The sequence below is a fragment of the Hemiscyllium ocellatum genome, chromosome 12 (assembly GCF_020745735.1).
Source record: "Hemiscyllium ocellatum isolate sHemOce1 chromosome 12, sHemOce1.pat.X.cur, whole genome shotgun sequence".
Lineage (NCBI taxonomy): Eukaryota > Metazoa > Chordata > Chondrichthyes > Orectolobiformes > Hemiscylliidae > Hemiscyllium > Hemiscyllium ocellatum.
This window is the reverse complement of record NC_083412.1, coordinates 92790870-92815441: the sequence shown is the minus strand read 5'-3', so window position 1 is coordinate 92815441 and position 24572 is coordinate 92790870. Positions and strand designations below refer to the sequence as shown.

At 44.4% G+C, this 24572-nt stretch overlaps 1 protein-coding gene across 1 annotated transcript; it reads left to right on the top strand.

Annotated features, from left to right (window-relative positions):
* Positions 1 to 230: 230 nt before the first annotated feature.
* Positions 231 to 24495, top strand: chodl (chondrolectin). Its single transcript, XM_060832834.1, has 7 exons — positions 231 to 321; positions 6833 to 7151; positions 13472 to 13629; positions 15451 to 15498; positions 20850 to 20945; positions 22132 to 22234; positions 23995 to 24495. The coding sequence occupies exons 1-7, from the start codon at positions 231 to 233 to the stop codon at positions 24077 to 24079; spliced, it is 900 nt and encodes a 299-aa protein (XP_060688817.1). The 3' UTR covers positions 24080 to 24495.
* Positions 24496 to 24572: the final 77 nt, after the last annotated feature.

Genomic DNA, 24572 nt, shown 5'->3' with positions numbered 1-24572 from the left:
TCTGTGTTTGTATGGGACTCCCCAGTTCTGGTGGAGTTGTTTTCTCCAGTTGCACCACGCTCCTTTTTCCCTGGCGTTATCGAAGTTGCATTGCGCCCAGCTTTCCTGGGATTCTGTGGATTGCATTTCGTCCCATTTGCCCAGATTCTCTGGGTCGCACTGCGCCCAGTTTTCCTGGGATTCTCTGGGCTGCACGGTCCCTCTCTGTGTGGTCGCTGCTGCGTGTCCCAATGCTCCCTCACCAGGCGCTGTCCACTCGGATGTTCGTGCTGATCCTGAGCGGGATTCTCGGCGGCGGCTCCAGCACTCGGGTTTTGAGCGGTGAGTGAGATTCTATCCTTTGCCCCTTTGATGGAGGGGTGGTCACGGCGTGACTCGGGGTCGGAGGGCTAAAGTGAACCAGCAAGAGGAGAGACTTCAATCTGGGCTGACTTTGGCATCTCCCATCTGGACTTTCAGTTGTCCCATGTCATTGGGACTGGGGATGCTCAACATTTGCCTGGATTTTGGTTTGAGTGACTTGCTTGGGAAGGAATTCATTGCCACCTCAAGTACCAGCTCGGGCGCACTCTGTGAGTTCAAGTCCCCCATTAGATCTGGGTACAGCAATCATGATGACTGTCCCACTGTGGCACTCAGGAGGCACTGCACTGTCGTGGGTACCGTCCTTAGGATGAGATGTTAGACTAGTGTTCACAATAGTTCCATTACATCAAAGAATTGTTTTTGTTTTGGTCACTATTTATTATTGTAGGCAAGGAAATTACTTATCCCTCAGTCACTTTTACCCTCACATAATTATTATTGTATTTATGATTGTGAGAGCTTGTTGTGCTTACAATTGGCTGCTGTGTTTTTGAAAGTAGTGCTTGCATTTTGAAAGTACTTCATCGAATAGTCTCAGAATAAACAGGCATCAATTTAAAGACAAGGAAGAGTTTCTTCCCTTAGAGGCTCCAGTGGCAACAACACCGTGATGAGTTGGATATGGCTCAACCCCAGCCTGGGGTCTCCCTGTGAGTGAGGAGCACTTCCCAGGCCACCTCCCCCCCCCCACCCACACTCACCCACCGGCCCAGACTGGCAGGCTGAGAGGTGAGCTGAGGCTCCAGGTCCACAGCTAGGCCCTAGCACCGGAAGCATCGGTGAACACGGTGATGGAGGACATCGATTCCCAGTGAGCAGTGGCAGCACTGGATGGGGAAAAAAGAGGGACAGAATCTGCACATGCCCAGGATCATGGCGGCAGCCCAGCTGTGGCAGTCATGATGCTAGCAGAAGTGGAGGCCAGTAACCGAGATCCCAGAGCCTGTTACAGAGACCCCGGGGCCCATTACAGAGACCTTGGAGCCCATAACATAGACCCCAGAGCCTGTTATAGAGACCCTAGAGCTTATTACAGAGATCCCTGGGCCTGTTACAGTGATCCTAGGGCCCATTACAGAGACCCCAGAGCCTGTTACAGAGATCCTGGAACCTGTTACAGATACCTTGGAGCCAATTATAGAGACCCTGGAGTCCATAACAGAGCCTAACACAGAGACCCCGGCACCCGGTACAGAGACTCCAGAGCCTGCTACAGAGACCCTGGAGCTCATTGCAAAGACTCCAGACCCTGTTACAGAAAAGCGCAGCAGATCAGGCAGCATCCATGGAATAGGAAATTCAACGTTTCGGGCATATGCCCTTCATCAGGAATGAGGAAAGTGTGTCCAGCAGACTGCTGGACACACTTTCCTCATTCCTAATGAAGGGCTTATGCCCGAAACGTCGAATTTCCTGTTCCTTGGATGCTGCCTGACCTGCTAAGCTTTTCCAACAACACATTTTCAGCTCTGACCTCCAGCATCTGCAGACCTCACTTTCTCTTCCTGTTACAGAAACCCCAGAGCCTGTTATAGAGACTCCAGGGCCCATTATAGAGACCCAGAGCCTGCTACAGAGACTCTGGAACCCAGTACAGAGACCCTGACTGATGTCAATCATTAACTTGACAGGCAGTGGAGGAGAATCAAGAAGAAGAGAGAAAGATGACCTCTACTGCAATAAAACCTTACTTTATATTAAATGTTTCAAGATGGTGCTGGAGCATGATGACCCTGTGTATAACACATAAGCAACACTTTTCAATACATTTGTGCATACGTGTGACAAGAAGGAAGGCAATGGCCGAGTTGTAGTAATGGTGGAGCAGGATTGAGGGGTTGAATGACCTGTTCCTGTTTCTGCTTTTATGGTCTTATGAATGTGAAGCACTTTGAGGTAGTAAAGCATTGTAGGCTGCAACATGTCACACTGTGAATGTGTACTTTCTGCTTAATGCTTTGGGGGCTGAGACGTAGCTGTTGGCAACACAATTGGAACGTCCTGATACTTGGAATATTGCTACACGTTTCATTGTTTTACAATGTGCTTATGTACATACACATAGATCCATGTTTATGTGTATGTTCTATGTACTAATATGGGGTAACACCACACCATTTTAATTTGTCATTAGTGTGTTGCATACATTTACGTGAATTTCTCACTGTCACTGTCTGAGTGTGTGTTCGTGTGTCTCCCTATTGCACAATGTACTGTACCTGCACGTTCCTACCTTTCAATGATATGCCTAGTATCTGTATATGAGAGAGTATGCATTTTCACTGCACTGTGTGCATGTGTATGTTTATGCATCTGTATGTTTGTGTCTTTGTGTGTATCCATGTGAGTGTCTGTACTCAACATCTGTGCATTTTTCTGACACTATCTGTGTGCATGCATCTATGGATGTATGTGTGGGTGTGTACTGTGTCTATTTATCCTATGATATGCATATGAGTTTCTCTCAAACACTAAGGATACATAATTTTACATCTGTGTCGCTTTTTTATGTCTGTTACTATCTTGCCGTCTCCTTTTTGCTATGTAACTCTCTGTCCTCCAAACCTCACCCTGGTCAAAACAGTCCATGGCTTTCTGGTGGGTTGCTTCTCTTGCTTGCTTCTGCTTTTACTCTCATTTCCTTCCGTGCTGATTTTTAACAACTGTTTAAAGACTCAGCAGAATCCTTTATATTCTGCACCCTGGTACAGTAAAATCTTGATAATCCAAACATCAATTATCCAAAGTTTGGATTATCCGAACAAGATCTCAAGGTCCCATAAAAACAGCATTAGGTAACTGAGCATCCAGTTATCAGTTAAATGGCATTATGGTGTGCATTGCCAGATAAGCGAGAAATGTTCGGATAACAGGCACTCATAAATTACCATTTGTTTCCAGTTATCCGGACAATCAATTATCCGACCGAAACACTGCCCGCCAGTCTCATTTGGATAATCGAGGTTCTACTTTACATCCTTTATCTCCCTCTCACACCTGATGGGGAACAGCAGCTGTTGGATCAGGGCATTTTGTAGATTTTGTTCTCATCTGTCACAAATCAGCAAGGTTTGCCAAATCTTTCTACTGAAAAGAAACTGAACAGTTCTCAACTGTCGATATGATTTATGAAGGGAAAATAATGCAGATTTAAAATGAATGTAATTTTCCATGAGTTCATATTTGGCTATATATCCGGAGGTGTCAGTTTTTTTTTTGCTGGCAATTTTAGTAAAATACTAGTCACTGGAAAAGGTGCTTTAACAAATTGACAGTTATATCGCAGTGTTCCTGACTTTACAGTTCTTTAATGGCTGGTTCAAGCGCTGACAGAGTAGTTATGAAGTTGGCTGCAATATCCAGAGTAATTCATCCTGAAATATAATACATCATACATACCAGTAATAGGACAGTAAAGAGCTGAGACATATCGATAAGGAAATGTCTGGTTGGGTTTTGTGCTGAGCTAGTTGATCCTAAACTGTGGGCAAGATTGGAGCCGCATTCATTGGTGTCGGTTATTAAGTGCTCAGAAAAGCAATACCAACCTAGGTCCAAGCCCTGGCTGTGTCAGTCTTTGTGTTTGGATGCTTCCTTGAGGAGAGTATTGTGATGAATGCAATTGACACTTCCCTGCATCTCAAAGTATGGTAGGCATGGAAAATTGACATGCATGCCCACTCCCAGCCTAAGTGTGCCTCTAGTCCTACATCAGTTCTTTTTATTCCTTCATGGGATGTTGGTGTCACTGGCAAGGCTGGCATTTATTGTGCATTGCTGATGTCTTACAACTGAGTGGCTTGTTTAGCCATTAAACAGGGGCGTTAAGTTATCCACTCAGACATCCTGAGTACCCTCTCACATGGCCTGATGAGTCACTCGGCCATATTAGGTACTTACAACTTGAAGTGCCTTGGTTCAAGAGCAACACTGACTATCATATATCAAAGAAGGATGGACAATAAATTATTGAGAACAATGGGGTCTTTTACATCCAGCTGAGAAGGCAGGCAGGACCGTAGTTACAATCTATCTCTCCAAGGAGCACTGCTTTGACGGTGCAGCACTGATTGTTTAGCTGGAACTAATGGCTCAGGTCTCCGAATACATGACACAAATCCCCAACTCTGCAGGTGATAACATACCATCTCAAATTAACTCACCACCTAAAACCTATCTCTCTGACCATTCATCATTCATCAACATGGGACCCCTCTTTGTCTCAGACCCTTTCATTTTGGGTCTTGCTATCGTGAAGTACTTTGAGGCATCTCCCCAGTTAAAGATGCCACACAATGCTGGGCGTTGGTGCAGTAGTCCATGATTTTCCTCTGCTGAGGATCGCACAGAAGATGGTGGCTTGCAGTAGGTGTCTTATCAGCTCACATTTCCAGGTCAATGATCAGCCCAAGTTTCTACTCCTGATTATAATCCAGTTAATCTTCATAGAACCCCTGCAATGTGGAAGCAAGTCGTTCGGTCCAACAAGTCCACACTGACTCTCTGAAGAGTATCCCCCCTATCCAATTCCCCCACATTTCCTATGGCTAATCCACCTAGCCTGCACACTATGGGCAATTTAGCATGGCCAATCCACCTAACCTGCACATCTTCGGACTGCGGGAGGAAACCAGAGCACAGGGAGGAAACCCACGCAGACACAGGGAGAATGTGCAAAGTCCATATAGACTGTCATCCAAGGCTGTTACTGACCACTGAGCCACTGTTCTACTCTACCTTCTTAGAGAATGCATGTTAAGAGGCAGGGTGGATGCAATATGTTGAGTAATTGACCAAATAAGATACTCTACTGATCAATATTTAGATTCCAAAGCTAAGCTGTACAGTTTCAGTTCTGTCTGTGGTGTCAAACAGTCTTAGCACAGGTGCAGCACAGAAGTTAAATACCATGTAAAGATGCCCCTGCAATGTCCTGTGAAGCACTCAGAGAGTGAAGCTAGACTATGCGAGGTGCCATGGAGCTGAATCCATATTACAACAAAGGCTAGTTCCAATAAAGTTGATGTGAAGGAGAAATTGGCAGCTACAATTGGAGATGGGAATCACCACCTGAACCCTGGCATGGAGAAATGCTGCCTAATTAATTGTGATGGGATCACACAAAGGATGAAACCGCATTTATATAATGGCTTTTAATAGCTCAGGATGGAACTGATCACAACAAGTTTTGTTATGCAGGCAAGATGTACATGAGTAGAATCCACAGTGGAGAAAGTGAGCACTGCAGATGCTGGAGATCAGAGCTGAAAATGTGTTGCTGGAAAAGCGCAGCAGGTCAGGCAGCATCCAAGGAGCAGGAGAGTCGACGTTTCAGGCATGAGCCTAAAGAAGGGCTCATGCCTGAAACGTCGATTCTCCTGCTCCTTGGATGCTGCCTGACCTGCGCTTTTCCAGCAACACATTTTCAGCTAGAATCCACAGTGGCAATGAGGTAATGAATATAGTGACTGTGGGATATTTAACATGCATTTGCAGACAGATTGGGCTTCAGCTTGAAGCCTCGTATCTAGGACAGGATACCCCTCTACCATCATATCCATTCCAAATACCCCATCAAAAACTCTATTGACACTACCCTTCTCTTAGCAAATTTGCCCTTGCCGCGCACTACATCAGTTATCTTTTTAAACTCCCAAACACTGAAATTTCTGCAGTGTTCTTCTCTCAAATTCCTCAATTTCGATCACTCCACAACCAGTAGGGATGCCAAGCCATTAATTTCCTCCCTAAATCTGTCCACTTTTTTTTTCCATCTTAAAGATCCCTCTTAAAGTCCAGATCTTCACATGAATATATGATTAAGCAGGAGTGGGCCATTCACACCCACATCCCATAGAACCTGCTCCACCATTCAATAAGATGATGGTTGATCTGACTGTAACCTCAAATCCACATTCCCACCTACCCCGTGCGAACCTTTCACCCCCTTATTTAATCTATCCACGTCCGACGTAAAACTATCCAAGCACTCTGCTTCCAATACTTTTCCATAAGCAGGATTTCTGAACACTCATGAAAGTAAAAGGAATCGCCTGTGTCTGTTTAAAGTGGGTGACCCTGATTTTTACACAATGGCCCCTAGCTCCAAATTCTTCCATAAGAGAAATTATTCTCTCTGTATTCACCCTGCCCTCTGTTCTAATACCTTCTCCTGTGCCTTGATGTAAAACTTTGATAACAATCCTTGGATGAATCATATTTCATCTTGCTAAGAGTTGCTGTTTAAATATGAATGTTGTTGATAATTCAGCATTCCCTCTGCACTGTGCTGGATGGGAGCCGCCTATATTTCTTTGCTGAGTGGAAGCTTCAACCCATGCCTTTATCGCTCACATGAGAGTGTTGCCCACTGAGTTACTGCTGAAACTAGCGTGATGGATTGTTTATTTTTTTTTTGCTTTGCTCTAAGAGGTGGTTCGTGAGGTGTGAATTGTCCTTCTTACAGGTCAGACCGTGTGCTATGGGGGCCCAGAGTACCCCTGTTACAAGATCGCCTACTTCCAGGACCTAAGCCGGCGTATCGGCTTTGAGGAGGCGAGTCAGGCTTGTGAGATGGATGGTGGAGCCCTTGTCAGCATCCGCTCAGCCACTGAACAGCGGCTGATTGAGAGCCTCCTCCAGGACCTCACCAAGTCGGGCTCTGGGCTTTCGGATGGAGATTTCTGGATTGGACTGAGGAGGAGCGATGAGGGCCAGTCCCACAACACCTACAGTGGATGCCCCGACCTCTACGGGTGGACAGATGGAAGTGCAGCCAAGTTCAGGTAAATGCAGTTGTGTTGCTTCCTGATGAAGGGCTTTTGCCCGAAACGTCGATTTCGCTGCTCCTCGGATGCTGCCTGAACTGCTGTGCTCTTCCAGCACCACTAATCCAGAATCTGGTTTCCAGCATCTGCACTCATTGTTTTTACCTTTGGAATGTACTGTCCTGTTGTTCTCTTGTTGTGGGTCCATCAGTGACTGAGCAAAGGTATTTTAATGGCAGGTTCATTCTTCTTGAAAAGCGGACATTAATCCCATTATTTCTTTGCTGGATCCTAGAAAGAGCTGTGCAATTAATCCCACTCCCCTCTCTTTCCCTATAGCAAGTATTTACCAATTTTTAAAACATTTTCATCAAATTTCTATTAGGAGGTTACTATTGAAATTGTTTCCCCCATCTCTCCAGGCACTGCATTCCAAATGACAATAATTCACTGCATAAATGAATGTCCTCACGTCTCTCCACTAATTCTGGTACAATTCTGGTCTCTCTCCTATCAGAAGGATGTTGTGAAACCTGAAAGGATTCAGAAAATATTTACAAGAATGTTGCCTGGGTTGAAGGGTTTGAGCTATAGGGAGAGACTGTGAACAGGCTGGGACTGTTTTCCCTGGAATGTCGGAGGCTGAGGGGTGACTTTAATAGGTTTATAAAATTATGACGGGCATGGATAGGGTAAATAGACAAGGTCTTTTCCCTAGGGTTGGGGCATCCAGAATTAGAGGGGATAGGTTAGGGTGAGAGTGGAAAAATTTAAAAGAGACCTAAGGGGCAACTTTTTCCACACAGAGGGTGGTTCATGTAAAAACCACCTGCCAGAGGAAGTGGTGGAGCCTGGTACAATTACAATGTTTAAAAGGCATCTGGATGGGCACGTGAATAGGAAGGGTCTAGAGAGGTATGGGCCAAGTGCTGGCAAATGAGACTAGATTAGTTTAGGATAGTTGGTTGACATAAACGAGTCGGACCGAAGGGCCTGTTTCTGTGCTGTACATCTCTATGACTCGATAATTCTTTAACCAACTATCTTAAATCTGTGACAATCCCATCAGTGTGAACAGCTTCTCCTCAATTAGTCCATCAAAATGCCTCATCGAATATAAACACTTGGCATTTATTGCTCAGTTATATTCTGTAAAATTGGTGCCTGTGGGCCAGATCTAAGATTCATGTCCAACCAATGGTAGAGGTGAATGCCCCAGTGGAATCATTTGATGGGAGGTTCTGCTGGGGTTCAGGTTGATGTGATCTCAATTAAACGTTCCCACACAGTGCTTGAATATAGACTAACATCCATTTGTTGGGGTGAGGTGGAAGAAGGGCTGATGGAATGACATTGCCGTGGAATTAACTGGCTTTGGTGGCTTGGAGGATGGGAATGACTCCCCTTGAGTAAAAAGTGAGGTCTGCAGATGCTGGTGATCAGAGCTGAAAATGTGTTGCTTTTGCCCGAAACGTCGAATTTCCTGTACCAATGACTCCTCTTAGTCAACAATGCTTGCTGCCTACAGCTGCTGAACCTGCAGTACTGGTTACGAGACTTAGGAATTTAAACAAAAATACAACCCATCACCTCTGTTGTGAGAAAACCCAGGAGAAAGGGCACCAAAACACAACTGGACAAAATCTTTAGGCTGGGATTTTCCCATTCTCCATTGTTGTGGGGAGATAAATGGAGTGCGAAAGAAAGAAAAACAGATTTTCGGCAATAAGGAATGAAAGTCGGCGTTCCCACGTAATGTTGATGATTAGATAGGAATCTCGTTAATGAGGGGTGGGGATGAGTTGCTTGCATTAATGTCCCACCTCATTCCTCAGCAGCTTGCCATTTGCCAAGATGCAGAGAGAAGCTAGATGCCAACAATTCCTGGCTTGAAGGTCAGAATGATGGCCCAAGGCTGCTGGTGTCTTCACAGGGTATCCTTCATGGTCACTATTCACCAACGTCTCAGCATATACTGCATGGTCAGGGACTGCTGTACTCTGTCCATGCAGGTTGGCATCAGTAAATATCAGCAAAGCACATTATTATGGCTCAATTGGGACTCACTTATAAAATGGTTAGAATATAGTTCATAGAGTCATGGAGATGAACAGCACGGAAACAGAACCTTTGATCCAATTTGTCCATGCCAACCAGATATCCTAAATCAACCTAGTCCCATTTGCCAGCACTTGGCCAATATCCCTCTAATCCCTTCCTATTCATATACTCATTCAGATGCCTTTTAAATGTTGCAATTGTACCAGCCTCCACCACTTCCTCTGGCAGCTCATTCCATACATGGACCACCCTCTGCACGAAAAAGTTGACCCTTAGCTACCCTTTATATCTTTCCCCACTCCCCCTAAACCTCTCCCCTCTAGTTCTGGACTCCCCCACCCCTTGTCTATTTATTCTATCCATGCCCCTCATGAATCCCTTCAACGCTGCCTCTTCGGAGCTTAGCACCACCTTACATGGCAAAGCATCTGCCCACTTTCTGATAGACACCCAAGTCAAGTATCAGGCCAAGATGCATCTCGAGGTTCTTAACTTGTTCTCTTACCAGTCACTCAGTCGGACACTCAGAAATATCAGGTGAGACCACAACTGTTTTGGTCACCTTACTTGAAGGATATACTGGGGCTGGAGCAGATGCAAAGGAGGTTCACTAGGTTGGTTTTGGAGTTGGGAGGGTTAGCTTATGAAAAGAGAGATTGAGTTGTCTGGGACTGTACCCATTTCAATATAGAAGGATGAGGGGTATCTTACAGAAACATATAAAATCATGAAGGAAATGGACAAGATAGAAGCAGGGAGGTCGTTTCCACTGGTGGGTGAAACTAGAACTCGGGGTCACAGACTCAAAATAAGGTGGGGGGGACAGATTTAGGACTGAGCTGAGGAGGAACTTCTTCACCCAAATGGTTGGGAATCTGTGGAATTCCTCACTGAGCATGTTTTTAAATTCACTTGTGGCATCGTTGGTTGGACCAAATTTAATGCTTGCCCGTAGTTGCCCCTTGAGAAGGTAAACTATCGTCTTGAACTGCTGCAGTCCACCTGCTGTGGGTTGACCCACAATGCCCTTGGGTGAGAGTTCCAGGATTTTGACCCAGTGACACTGTGGAAAAGGCAATATACTTAAAAGTCAAGATAGTGCATGGCTTGGAGGGGAACTTGCAACTGCTGGTATTTGCTGCCCATGACCTTCTGGATGGACGTGGTCGTGGGTGTTAAAGGTGCTGACTGAGGATCTTTGGTGAATTCCCGCAGTGAGAAACCCACTGGAAACTCCCCGAGATTGACACTTGGCCAACTTTAGGAAAAGTTCTGCACTTTCCACTTCTCGTTTATCGGTTATAAAAATAAATGAAAGGTCAGGGGAGGACACAAAGCTGGGTGGCAGGGTGAAATGTGAGGAGGATGTTAGGAGAATACAGGGTGACCTGGACAGGTTAGGTGAGTGGATGGATGCATGGCAGATGCAGTTTAATGTGGATAAATGTGTGGTTATCTACTTTGGTAGCAAGAACAGGAAGGCAGATTACTATCTAAATGGAGTCAAGTTAGGTAAAGGGGCAGTACAACGAGATCTAGGTGTTCTTGTACATCAGTCAATGAAAGCAAGCATGCAGGTACAGCAGGTAGTGAAGAAAGCTAATAGCATGCTGGCCTTCATAACAAGTGGAATTGAGTATAGAAGCAAAGAGGTTCTTCTGCAGCTGTATAGGGCCCTGGTGAGACTGCATCTGGAATATTGTGTACAGTTTTAGTCTCCAAATTTGAGGAAAGACATTCTGGCTATTGAGGGAGTGCAGCATAGGTTCACGAGGTAAATTCCAGGAATGGCGGGACTATCTTACGCTGAAAGATTGGAGCGACTGGGCTTGTACACACTTTAGTTTAGAAGGCTGAGAGGGGATCTGATTGAGACGTATAAGTTTATTAAAGGATTGGACACTCTGGAGGCATAAAACATGTTTCCGCTGATGGGTGAGTCCCGAACCAGAGGACACAGTTTAAAAATAAGGGGTAGGCCACTTAGAACAGAGTTGAGGAGAAACTTCTTCACCCACAGAGTGGTGGGTGTATGGAATGCTCTACCCCAGAGGGCAGTGGAGGCCAAGTCTCTGGATACTTTCAAGAAAGAGTTGGAGAGAGCTCTTAGGGATAGTGCAATCAAGAGTTATGGGGATAAGGCAGGAACAAGATACTGATTGAGGATGATCAGCCATGATCATAATGAATGGTGGTACTGACTCGAAGGGCAGAATGGCCTACTCCTGTACCTATTGTCTATTGACAAAAGGCTGCTTGATGAAAATCAAGTATCATCCGATTGGATATTTGGTTTCTGATGATTGTGGGAAGGTGAGGATTGATGTTGACACTGAGCAGAGATGTGGTGGTTTGGCCTAGTCTAGAGGACAGGGGCATCATGTACTGATATCTCCAAAAATGCTCCCAACCAGCGTTCCCAACCGATTGCAATGCTGATCTCTTCCGTTTCAGAGAGCTGCTTCTTTAATGCAAAAAGTTTGCAGACAGTGTCCTCTAGTGGTGAGTATCAGATATGTCAGCACTCCTCAGCAAGAGCACAAAGTCCTTTTAAGTAAGATTTTCATTCAAGTTTCTCCAGTGAGACTCAAACTCACAATCTTTTAAACTCAGAAGTGAGAGTACTACCAGAAGATCTAGTCCTGGAGGAAAATGTGATCCTTTTACAGTGTGTGTGTAACATTGATTGTTTCTTTATATAATTAGCCACATCAACCCTGGTTTCCTAAAGAGACAATTCAGAGTTTCTTGTGATTTTACTGATTTTATTTTATAGCCACCACTGGTGTTGCTCTTTGCTAAGTAGGGTTTTATTCAAGAATGTTAAGATGAGGATCAAACCTATGTTTTCTAGACTCCTTCACCAAGAGAATTAGTTTCTGAATGTTATTAACTCTTTTAATCTTCATACACATCTCAATTAGATCTACTCAAAAAGTTTAGTCCTCATAAATTAGGCATTTTTAATCACAGTATCATTATTATTAAAAAGCAAGTAAACATTACTCAAAGTATAGGGTTATGGCAGAATCTGTACCTTTGAGCTTTTCTGTCATTAAGTGAGATTAAATGAGCTTATTAGTAATTAGCTCAATCGACCCGCCTTAACTCCATATTGCTTAATACCATTATCAAGCCAAAATTGATGGTCAATTTAAAATTGTTAGTTGAGAGAGCCCCCATTATGAATTCCACACTAATATAAAGCTCTGCATGTTAGAATGCTTCCTTGGATAAAAACAGAAGGTGCTGGAGAAACTCAGCATGTCTGCTACCTTCCTTGATTCCAAAGAAGAGCCATATCAAACTCGAAGCGTTAACCCTGTTACTTTTTGGAGATACTCCCAGACCTGCTGCATTTCTGCAGCAATTTCTGCTTTTTCATTTCAGCTCTTCAGCATCCAGTATTTGGCTTTTCTGAACTTTCCTCCTGAATAGCTAAGCTGTGGCCCCCCAGGGGAGCTGGTGTTGAGAACCCCATTTCAGACAATGGCAAAACACGCAATTAAAAAAACAAAATTGTTTGCAGGCTTAATTGCCAATTATTGAGTTTTATTCCACGTTTATAGAAGCTCTTAAGGTCCAATTTTACATTTCTTGCATGTTTACTGTCAGATACTGTTACTCTCTCCTGAACCAATCTCATGATCCTCCTGTGCTGAATGCTAAACTTGTATTCCTTCTTTATTCAGTCATTGGCAGTGGGCATTGTTGACTGGGCCATAATTAACTGCCCGTACCCAGCAGCCTTGAGAAACTAGTAGTGAGTTGTCTTCACAGTGGGCGGCACGGTGGCACAGTGGTTAGTACTGCTGCCTCACAGTGCCAGAGACCCGGGTTCAATTCCCACCTCAGGCAACTGACTGTGTGGAGTTTGCACATTCTCCCCGTGTCTGCGTGGGTTTCCTCCGGGTGCTCCGGTTTCCTCCCACAGTCCAAAAATGTGCAGGTTAGGTGAATTGACCATGCTAAATTGCCCGTGTGTTAGAGGCAGGGAAATGGGTCTGGGTGGGTGGCAAGTCGGTGTGGACTTGTTGGGTCGAAGGGCCTGTTACCACACTCAGTAATCTAATCTAAAGTCCAACAATGCCATTAGGAGGGGATTTTGATCCATTAACATTAAGTAGGTTTACTACTGTCTGTGAATCCTCTTTGGATTGAAGATGATCCTTAATTTCTTTCACAAGCAATTTATTGCTTTGTTCTAATAAGGCTCTCTCTTCTCTCCTTCTGAAAGCAAGGTATAATCAGACCATCTCTACTTCCTGCTATTCTAGGAACTGGTATGCAGATGAGCCTTCGTGTGGGAGTGAGGCTTGTGTAGTGATGTATCACCAACTGACCGCTCAGCCTGGGCTGGGAGGCCCCTACCTCTATCAGTGGAATGATGACAGGTGTAACATGAAGCACAACTTTGTCTGCAAGTATGCCTCAGGTATGACTGGTCCATTGGGCTGAAACAACTGCTGAGGAATTGATGCGGGACCAGTTACACTTCTCCTTCATCTATTGTTGCAATGGAATGTGACCTTTCACATCGTGTGGTGTTGGTCAATATAAAACTTACCAAACTGTCCTAGATTTGGAATAATTAAGCCTCACAGAAGCTAGAAACAGCAGAAGGCTAGTCAGGCCACCAGTTGGAGAGGCGATGGTTTAGTGGTATTATTGCTTCACTGTTAATCCAGAGGCCCAGGTCATATCCCAGTGACCTGGGTTCCAATCCTGCCACAACAGATGGTGGAATTTGAATTCAATAGACTATTAATTCCCGACTTCTAATGATGACTATGAAACCATTGTCTATTGTCAGGAAAAACCCACCTGGTTCACTATGTACTTTACGCAACGAATCTGCCATCCTTACCTGGTCTGGCCTACATCTGACTCCAGACCCACAGCAATGTGGTTGACTCTTAACTGCCCTCTGGGAAATTGGGATTGGGCAAGAAATCTGGCCTTGCCAGCAACACCTTCATCCTGTGAATAAATTTTTAAACAATCCCACTCGGCAATTAAGCATGATCATGTCTGATCCTCTATCACAACGCCATATTCCTGCTCTGTTACTATACCCTTTGTCATTTTAAGTCTTGAGAAATATATTTTTGCTTTTTAAATATATGTGGAGATGCAGCCTCCGAAGGCCTCTATGGAAGAGAAATCCGCAGGCTCATCAGCCCCTCAGTGAAGAAAATACTCCTCATCTCAGTCTGAAATGGCTTACTGAGACCATAACCCCTTGTTTAGATTAGATTAGATTACATTACTTACAGTGTGGAAACAGGCCCTTCAGCCCAACAAGTCCACACCGACCCGCCGAAGCGCAACCCACCCATACCCCTACATTACCCCTTACCTAACACCACGGGCAATTTAGCATGGCCAATTCGCCTGACCCGCACATCTTTGGACTGTGGGAGGAAACCGGAGCACCCGGAGGAAACCCACGCAGACAAGGGGAGAACGTGCAAACTCCACACAGTCTGTTGCCTGAGTCGGGAATTGAACCCGGGTCTCAGGCGCTGTGAGGCAGCAGTGCTAACCACTGTGCCACCGTGCCGCCCACTGTTCTGGAGCTCCTGGTCAGGGGAAATCTAACTCCTGCCTCTAGTCTGTTCAGCCCAGCCCACTCAGAACATTTCAGTAAGATCTCTCACCGGTGGGCGGCATGGTGGTTAGCACTGCTGTCTCACAGCGCCAGAGACCTGGGTTCAATTCCCGCCTCAGGCAACTGTCTGTGTGGAGTTTTCACATTCTCTCCATATCTGTGTGGGTTTCCTCTGTGTGGGTTTCCTCCTGTGAGCCCTAAAAATGTGTAGGTTAGGTGAATTGGCCATGTTAACTTGCCCGTAGTGTTAGGTGAAGGGGTAAATGTAGGGGAATGGGTCTGGGTGGGTTGCTCTTCGGAGGGTAGGTGTGGACCTGTTGGGCTGAAAGGCCTGTTTCCACACTGTAATCTAATCTAATCTCCTCTCAGTCTTCTGAACTCCAATGAGTGCTGGCACAGTCAACCAACCCTCTCCTCAAACTACACCCCTGCCATCCCAGGAGATAGTGCTGCACTCCCACAATGATAAGTATCTCTTTTCTTAGCCAAGAGATCAAAGCTGCTCACAATATCCCATAAACATGAACTAATATCCCTATAACCAGTTCTTTTAATATGGACAATGTTGCATTTTGTTTTGTGTCCTTAATATCACAATGTTGATAAAAGGATGCTCCATTTTACCATTCTTTTCACTGTTGACAGAAAACCTCTTGACCAATGAATCCGAAGACCTTGTGGAGTCAGGTTATGGTAAGTAAAATGTCACTATTCTCTTGCATATTTCATGACAGTATTTAATCAGAGGGAAAATCAGAAATCGCTGGAAAAAATCATGAGGTCTGGCAGCATCCATGAAGAGAAATTACAGTTAATGTTTTGGGTTGATTGACCCTTCCTCAGAACTGTTTTTTTAAGTTGGATTTTGATCTTCAGCTCTTAGTGACAGAGATTTGGAAAGTGATAACATTACTATTATTGTTATGCCCAGAGCATTCCGAGAGAGCTGATCCACAGTTTATCTTTCAGCTATCTTGTGTCTGTTTTGCATGAAACTCTTCTGTTCAAAGAACAAAGAACAAAGAAAATTTACAGCCTAGGAACAGGCCCTTCAGCCCTCCAAGTCTGAGCTGATCCAAATGTACTGTCTAAACCTGTCGGTCAATTCCTAAGCATCTGTATCCCTCTGCTCCCCATCTACTCATGCATTTATCCAGACACATCTTAAATGAATCTACCGTGCCTGCCTCTACCACCTCTGCCGGTAACGCGTTCCAAACGCCCACCACCCTCTGTGTGAAGTACTTGCCCTGTGTCTCCCTCTTAAACTTTCCACCTCTCACCTTGAAAGCGTGACCTCTCGTTATTGAATCCTTCACCCTGGGAAAAAGCTTGTCTCTATCCACCCTGTCTATACCCTTCATGATTTTGTAAACCTCAATCTCCTTTTTTCTCATGTAAACAGACCTAACCTACTCAACCTTTCTTCATAGCTAGCACCTTCCATACCAGGCAACATCCTCGTAAACATTCTCTACACCCACTCCAAAGCGTTCACATCCTTTTGGTAATGTGGCGACCAGAACTGTACACTGTGATAATTTAAATTGCATGGGTCAATACCAATTCTAACCACAGATTGCACTCTGACAGCATCTTTAGTGCAGTTCAGCATTCCACATTATTCCATAAGAATGTAGACTCATACTAACATGAAGAGGGAGTTCAGAGTTATCAGGAGGAGGCTGCCTGCAACTCCTGAAGCTTAATTCTACTAGAACACCACCTCTCCCCAAAATGATAGATGGCTAAAAACAAAATGCATTGAAGTTCTGAAGAAGGATTACATTACCTCTGCTTTCTGTCCATAGATGCTGCCAAACTTGCTGGGTTTCTCCAGCAATTTCTGTTTTCACTTTGCAAAAACTAAAAATTGATTTGTATTTACCAGAGTTAGGGTATTAGATGCAAAGATACGACACCATAGTTGAGAATTCACGATAGGTGACCAGGCAGCAGAAATATGCACAATGGAACTCCTTTTAAACAGGTTATTTTTCTGGAGATACTCATCAATGGTAGGGCTGGAATGGACATTCATTGCTCGTTCCAGTTAATCCTCCTGAAGGGGATGAAGGGCTTCCTTCTTGAAATCCAACAACCTTGTGGTGAAAGGCTGTTTGGTTTAGGATGTGGACCCAGCAATGCTGCTGTACTTCCTGGCTGACAAGATTCAGGCTGTACGTCACTCCTGGGAGTCGGATAGTGTTGATATGTCTGCCCTGGTATCCTCGCTAACACTGTGTGCAATATTACTATGTTGGTGTTAATCCTTCTATTTTAAAAGGGAAAGGTCGGTGTCCTAAAATCAGCAAGTAACCAGCCAACACTTATTCACACAGAGGTGAGTGGTGGGGAAACAATGATTTATTGAAGGGGTGATCTATATTCACCTGACCTGATGAAGGATCAGTGCTCTGAAAACTTGTGGTTTCAAATAAACCTATTGGACTATACCCTGTTATTGGTATATCCTTTATTTGTGTGACTTCTGACCTTGTCCACCCCAGTCCAAGATTGACACCTCCACATTATTGAGTAAAAAGTGAGGTCTGCGGATGCTGGAGGTCAGAGCTGAAAATGTGTTGCTGGTTAAAACACAGCAGGTTAGGCAGCATCCAAGGAACAGGAAATTCGACGTTTCGGGCCAGAGCCTGATGAAGGGCTCTGGCCCGAAACGTCATTTCTGATGAAGGGCTCTGGCCCGAAATGTCGAATTTCCTGTTCCTTGGATGCTGCCTAACCTGCTGTGCTTTAACCAGCAACACATTTTCACCTCCACATTATTATATGATAACAAACACAGAGGGCAGAGAAATCCAAACTGTATTGTTGGTGATCTAGATACTTTTGTCAAAATTATAACACAGAACAGTGCTAATAATTAATGCTCCTAAAAGGTCAACATGTGATAATCTCAGTTAGTCTGCAAAATGTCAATGTGCCAAGTTTTAGGAAAATACAGTCACAAAAGAAGAATGGCTTTGATAGACACTTAAAGGCTAACTCTGGCCAGAAGAATTATTTTTTAAGGAGCCTTGTCTTTCATTCCAGCTGTAACTTGAAGTAATTTACTGATGGAGAGCAGACATATATCCCAAGGATGAGTCTCAGGACTCTTCAGAGGTCCCAATCCACTGACACTGTGGGTTACCTGGGAAATTTGAACAATTTTCACAGTCCCAATATCTTCTGTAAAACTGTCCAATGCTGGAGCAGAGTCAGAAGTTTCAGACAGTTCTGACATACTGGAAATGTTACCCAGGAACTGTTAGAAAGACTGTTGTTTTTCTGATTCATTCAGGGGATATAGTTCTTGCTGGCTAGGCCATCACTTATGCCCATCCCTAATTAGTGGTATGGTCCCTACTCCAGGGTGATGGGTACAGTGGTGGATTTCCTGTGATCATGGGTACAATAGTGGGTGATGATTATGATGATGTGGTATTTATGCTCTTGGACTAGAATCATAGAATGCTATGGAAGCAGGCTATTCAGCCCATTGAGCCCCCAACGCCCCTCCAAAGGGCAACCCAGCAAACCCACCTCTCCATACCACATCCCTGTAACCCTGCATTTCCCATGGCTAACTCACCTAGGCTGCAAATCCCTGGACACTATGGCCTGTACATCTAACCTGCACATCTTTGGACTGTAGGAGGAAACCAGAACACCCAGAGGAAACCCATGGGGAAAATGTGCAAATCCACAGAGACAGTGATCCGAAGGTGGAATCGAACCCAGGTCCCTGGCACTGTGAGGCAGCAATGCTAACCACTGAGCCACCATATTGCCCCTAATAATCCAAATTTGCAGCTCAAATCCCATCATTGCAGTTTAAGAATTTAGCTCCAAAGGAATTGATGAATGTGACAGTGGAACTGTTGAATTGTTGTGAAGTCCCTGGTATGTGGAGGTCTTTCACAGAAGAAAGCTTCTGCCCTTATCTGGTATACATGTGAACCCAAGCTCCTGACTCAGATTTCCAGCTACAACTGGGTATACTCCTGGTGGTTTTCACTCATGATCATGTGCAAAACATCACTGCTGCGGTCAGTCTCCAAGAAGGGTCTATCTCTCTGTTGTTTAATGCCATTTCCTCACCAAGTAGAGCATTATTCGAATGAATGATTCCCGACTGTATCAAATGATTGATAAAATCATTCGCAAAATGACTGTATACTATAAACCAACAAATATATTCATACACATGGCATTCTCCTGGAGTTCATCTTTAGTTCCTGGTCTGTTTAGAGCAGTCCCACAGGGTGACAACTGAAGTAACTCCACAAAGGCTAGTATCCCGTCACCAAGTCACCCTTTATTTACACGTGCATTGTACTTGACACTAGTCTATATTCCTCACACCCAACTCTCAGAATGAACAGAACCTCTGACACACTTGTTGATATCCCATAGAATCCCTACAGTGTAGAAACAGGCTCTTTGGCCCAACAAGTCCACACTGACCCTCTGAAGAATATCCCACTCAGACACATTTCTGTACCCTATTACTCTACATTTACCCCTGATTAATGCACCTAACCTACACATCCTCGACCACTATGGGCAATTTAGCATGGCCAATCCATCTAACCTGCACATCTTTGGATTGTGGGAGGAAACCAGAGCACCTGGAGGAAACCCCACACAGACACGGGGAGGATGTGCAAACTCCACACAAACAGTCACCCGAGGCTGGAATTGAACCCAGGTCCCTGGCGCTGTGAAGCTAACCACTGAGCCACCCAGCCGCTCTTTCAGCCTGGGCTTCCTGATTGGACCAAGTTAAAAGCCCCAGTCAGGGAACTCACATTCTGGCTGACATTGTTCCAATCTTTACAGCCATCGCAAATGTGCTTAATGTAAGGAGGTGGTGGCATAATGGTAATGTCAGTGTACTAATAACACCAAGCTAGTCCTCCTCCTGAGGTCAAAGGGTGCAAGGCGTCGTCGAGGACCTAGTCGTGGATTTGCTACACTATTAATCCACAGACCCAGGTCAAGTTCTGGGCACTTGGTTCGAATCCCACAAGGGCAGATGATGGAATTTGAAATCAATAAAATAAAAATAAAATCTGGAATTAAGAGTCTAATAATTGAAAATTCATTCATCACCGATTTTTGGGGAAAACCCTGTCAGTCTCACTAACGTCATTGAGGAAGGTGAACTGTTGTCCTTACCTGGATGGGCCGACATGTGACTCCAGATTCACACCAATGTGGCTGACTCTGAGCAGTCCTCTGGGCAGTTAGGGATGGGTAATAAATGCTGGCCTGGCCTAGCCTAGCCTAACCCACATCCTGTGTGTGAAAAAAATAGTTTGAAGCATCTAGGTTGTAATCTGTAAGATCCTGAATGTTCTTACTAAGGTAGATGTAAAGAGAATGCTAACTCTAATGAAAACATCTGGAACTAATAATAAGGGGTCTCCTATTTAAACAGGAATAAGGAGAAGTTTATTCCATCAGTCGGCCATTCGTTTTAGGAACTCTTTTTCTGAAAAGTGAGTGAAAGCAGAGACTTTCAATCTTTTTCTTTAAGCCAGAGATAGATAAATGCTTGATTAGCAAAGGGGGTGGCGGGAGGTGAAAGCTTGTCAAGACATAGATGGGAATGTAGAGCAATCAAATCAATCATGATCTTATTTACTGGCAGAGCAGGGTCAAGGGGTCAAGTGGCCTTCCCTTGTTTATGATTCATAAATTCCAATGTCCTCTTCAATATCTGAGAACCTGATCAAGCAAACCACCCTAAGGTTCATCAAGGGGATGGTATCCCACTGGCCCTCCCTCAGAATACTTAGTGATGGGCAATAAGTGTCAAACTCGCCCCCTATCATACGCCTGAAGTAAATTGATAAAAAGAATGGGTGTCAAATGCTGGTGGAACCAGGATTTGCTTCATTTGTTACTGAGTTTCTGCTTTGATCCTGACCAGAATTTCAGTTCCACTGTGTCATCTTGGGAACTGATTTCAGAGGAGTGTTCCTCCTGGAAGTTGTTGTGTGAAAGTAAGCTAGAGTGATTCTCATCTTCCCCAGTTTCAGAAAATGTGTCCACGGGCCCAGAACTCAAGGTTCAAGCACCGAGTAACTCTGCCGATGACCAACACCACATGGTTGTGACAGAATCATCAGGTAATTCCCACCATATGTGATTCAAACACTTCATTTGTGAGTTTGGATGTCAGTAGGGTCAAGAATTGTCTTGGTTTTGTTCCAGCGTAGTGGAAGCCTAATTCTAGCATGAAATTGGGCCTCATGTCAATAATTTGGGCTAATAATCAGCTCACGTTGTACCTGCATGGACAACTTGGCCAGATTCTGAAATAAAACTCAAAGGTTTAAAATGGACAACTGATTTGCATCACATCAGAATTTGGCCCCAATGGGTTATCATGGCTCTGAATCCCTATCTCTACTGCAGTATAGGATAAGGAGTTAGAAACATAGCACTCTTACTCTATTTGCCAATATTTGAATCTTTGTTCTGTGGACAAGGGGTGATTGACAGCAGTTACCTTACTCGCATACAGCAGAATTGTCTTCAGTGTTAACCCCAGCCACCTTCCAAAATGGTTTCTTTGTGGAACTATGCATTCACATTGGGACTCTCTAGCATCCCAGTAATTAATGTGTTGTCCAGTGTGTAGCTCAGTCACAAAGATTAGGACAGTTCAGACCCTAGTCTGTTCTACATTAGGTGGTTAGAATCTGAGTTCTGGTTGAGTCTAATATTCCTCTAATGGAATGGAAGAGCATTTTCCAAATTTCTCACCCCTAATGATTGTCCAGTGACTCTTGCTGGTATCAGAACCCAGTCCTGAGTCTATTCAGGTTTGAATAATTTTTTTACATATGCACACATATCAATACCTACTATGCATAGATTCGAAAGAACACTTTGTACAATATATCAGTGCCTCTATAGGAAAATGCATACAACCACTCAGACCAGTTCTGCCATAGATTTAATGCTTACTTAATGGGATTATGAGCCAAATGATTCATCTCCCAGTTGCACCACTGTGATGTTTTTTACACCTTTTTGTCAGAGTATCACACAGAGTTGTCGCACATTGACAAGGCCATAGCTTAATCTGGAGCGTCCAATAGGGTATTCAGATCTTTGTTTTAACCATGGAGTGAAAGCCCATCCTGACATTACCCATCTTCAGGGACTGTCTGTGAAACCTTAGCTCATCACTAATTAACAGTGGATGTTGATTGTGGGTTGTTGGGGAAGGAGGAATTTAGGTCGTTTGAAATCTTACAGATTGCATGACTTGGTGGAAATTATTGAATCAATATTTGTGTTTTCCAGGGATAATGCCCAATGTGGTGTACGTCATCATTCCTACAATTCCACTGCTGTTGTTGTTGGTGGTTGCCCTGGCAACCTGCTGCATCCAGATGTTGACCAGAAGGTACATCAACTACATTAGTCTATAGTCACTGAAGCTGCACTGAATGTGGTGTGGCTGGACGAACCATTCATTAGTGGGGTCAGATTCTATCCCGGTCCATAGCTTTTCATTTAACACAAGGCTTGTATATCTTCTACATTTTTCAGTGTGTCCCAAAATGCTTAATGAAATACTTCATTAATGCAGCCACTGTTGTGATATAGGAACCATAGCAGAATCTCACAAGCTACACTGAGAATGTCTACATCATCTTCTTCAATGATGGAACAATTATTGAGAAAGGAGAACTTTCATTATTGTTTGTTCATTCAGGGGATGTGGCTGGTCCAACATTTGTTGTCCATCCCTACTTACCCTTTATACACTTGGGGCTGAGCTGTCTTCTTGCAGTCCATTTGGAGTGGGTACACCAGATGAGGCAAGATTACCTTGCTCCTTTGTGAAAGAGAAAGACATTGAATGTTGTATTTGCATCTGAAGACAAGATCTCACCTTAGGGTCTTAGACACAGTGAGTATCAGAGGGACCCCACATTAGGAATGTTAGACTGGGCTATATATCTCCTTGAACTTCAATGTAAATAATGATCAGAACAGATGAAAGACAATTCATTCTCAACATTGTCACACAAAGGTGAACTTAACCCCAAGAGTTAAGTTGGAGGATTTTAAATTTGAGATAGCCAATATCTGGGTCAGGCACGCGCAAGTGCGGTTTCAAACAGCTGGGTGGATTGAATGGTCTACCCTGCCACAGCTTCGGAAGAGCCCCCATTCCTGAATCAGTGTGACGTTTAACACCACAGTACAGTCATGACCTTTCTCGAGCAATGTTGCCAATTCTGCGTCCGTTCAGTGACAAAAATGATATGATGAGATTGATGGGGTTCAGATTGGAATTGAAAGCATTCAGGATCCTTTCATTAAAATCCTGGTGGAGTGAGTAGATTTCTTTCTTGTTGGGTCCCTGAGGTGAAAGGGCAGTGTGAAAACTCACAGGGTCCATTCTTTGAGACAATGTGTGTTATTTGACCCACTTTGATCCTTCTGCAGGGGCTATTAGATGATCCTCATCTGTCTTGATTGGTAGCAGAAAGGTTACACTATTGGAGTAATAATTTAGATTAGATTCCCTACAGTGTGGAAACAGGCCTTTCAGCCCAACAATTCCACACCGACCTGCCGAAGCGCAACCCACCCATACCCCTACATTTACCCCTTACCTAACACTACGGGCAATTTAGCATGGCCAATTCACCCGACCCGCACATCTTTGGACTGTGGGAGGAAACCGGAGCACCCAGAGGAAACCCACACAGCCACAGGGAGAATGTGCAAACTCCACACAGTCAGTCGCCTGAGGCGGGAATTGAACCCGGGTCTCTGGCGCTGTGAGGCAGCAGTGCTAACCACTGTGCCACCCCACCTTGACTAATGATGAGGAACATGAGTACGATTCCCATAATAACCAAGTTGCTATAGAACCCAATTGGGTTGACCATTGTCCTCTGGAGAGTAAAATCTGCTGTCCTTCCCTGGTCTGACTAATGAAGAATTCAGATCCCACAATGATGTGGTTGGTCTTTGCCTGAATTTCCTCAGTGTCAACTCAGTAAAGGGTTCTACATGCCAGCAACACCCACATCTAACCTAATATCCTCGACTTAGCTGCTTAGTATTGGAAGGCACTGTTGCAAATAGACATGCTAACTCCGAGGTTGGCTTATTCACAAATGATTTATTTTCTTTTATTGCCCTCAGCAAAGACCGATCAAAGAGCAGCCCAAATGAGTCAACTCTCTGGATATCCGCAGCTCCGAAAAAGGAGAACCTTGCTGATGTTTAGTAATCTTCAGGCCAGACTTAATCCCATGGATAAAGCGTCAGGCAGCATCATTAAACACACACACACAAAACCAACCATCTGACAAGCTGATTCCAGACTTCTGAGAGAATGCACACAGAGACAAGACAGATCTGAGAGAGACCAAGGAGCATCCAACCAGATCATCAACAGAAACGAGAAATCAAAATTCCCCTTCCTCTTGTCAATTTTTCTTTTCACTGCTGTCTTCAGGATGGATTTTAGAAAAAGCAGAAGAGATACAGTTGCTGAGGGCAGTGTCAATGGAAACGATGAGTGCTAGTAGTACACAGCTTTTGGACAAACGCCAAGAGGTGGACAAAACCAAGAGACAGGTCAGGGTTCTAATCTGGGGGTTTTGGCAGAAAATGGACTGCTTAGGGATTTGAAAACTCATTTCATCTGGGGATGTGGAGTGGAGGGGTGGGTTGGAATGAGGCAGAAAACATGCTCCTGAGGAGCAGCAGTGAATGGT

What these genes read in the sequence shown, in the direction of transcription:
- chodl (XM_060832834.1), top strand. Translation starts at nt 231, where the DNA reads ATGCTCCCTCACCAGGCGCTGTCCACTCGGATGTTCGTGCTGATCCTG. An exon ending in CAGCACTCGGGTTTTGAGCG is followed by an intron (nt 322 to 6,832) that starts GTGAGTGAGATT and finishes TCCTTCTTACAG; the next exon opens with GTCAGACCGTGTGCTATGGG. An exon ending in GGAAGTGCAGCCAAGTTCAG is followed by an intron (nt 7,152 to 13,471) that starts GTAAATGCAGTT and finishes CTGCTATTCTAG; the next exon opens with GAACTGGTATGCAGATGAGC.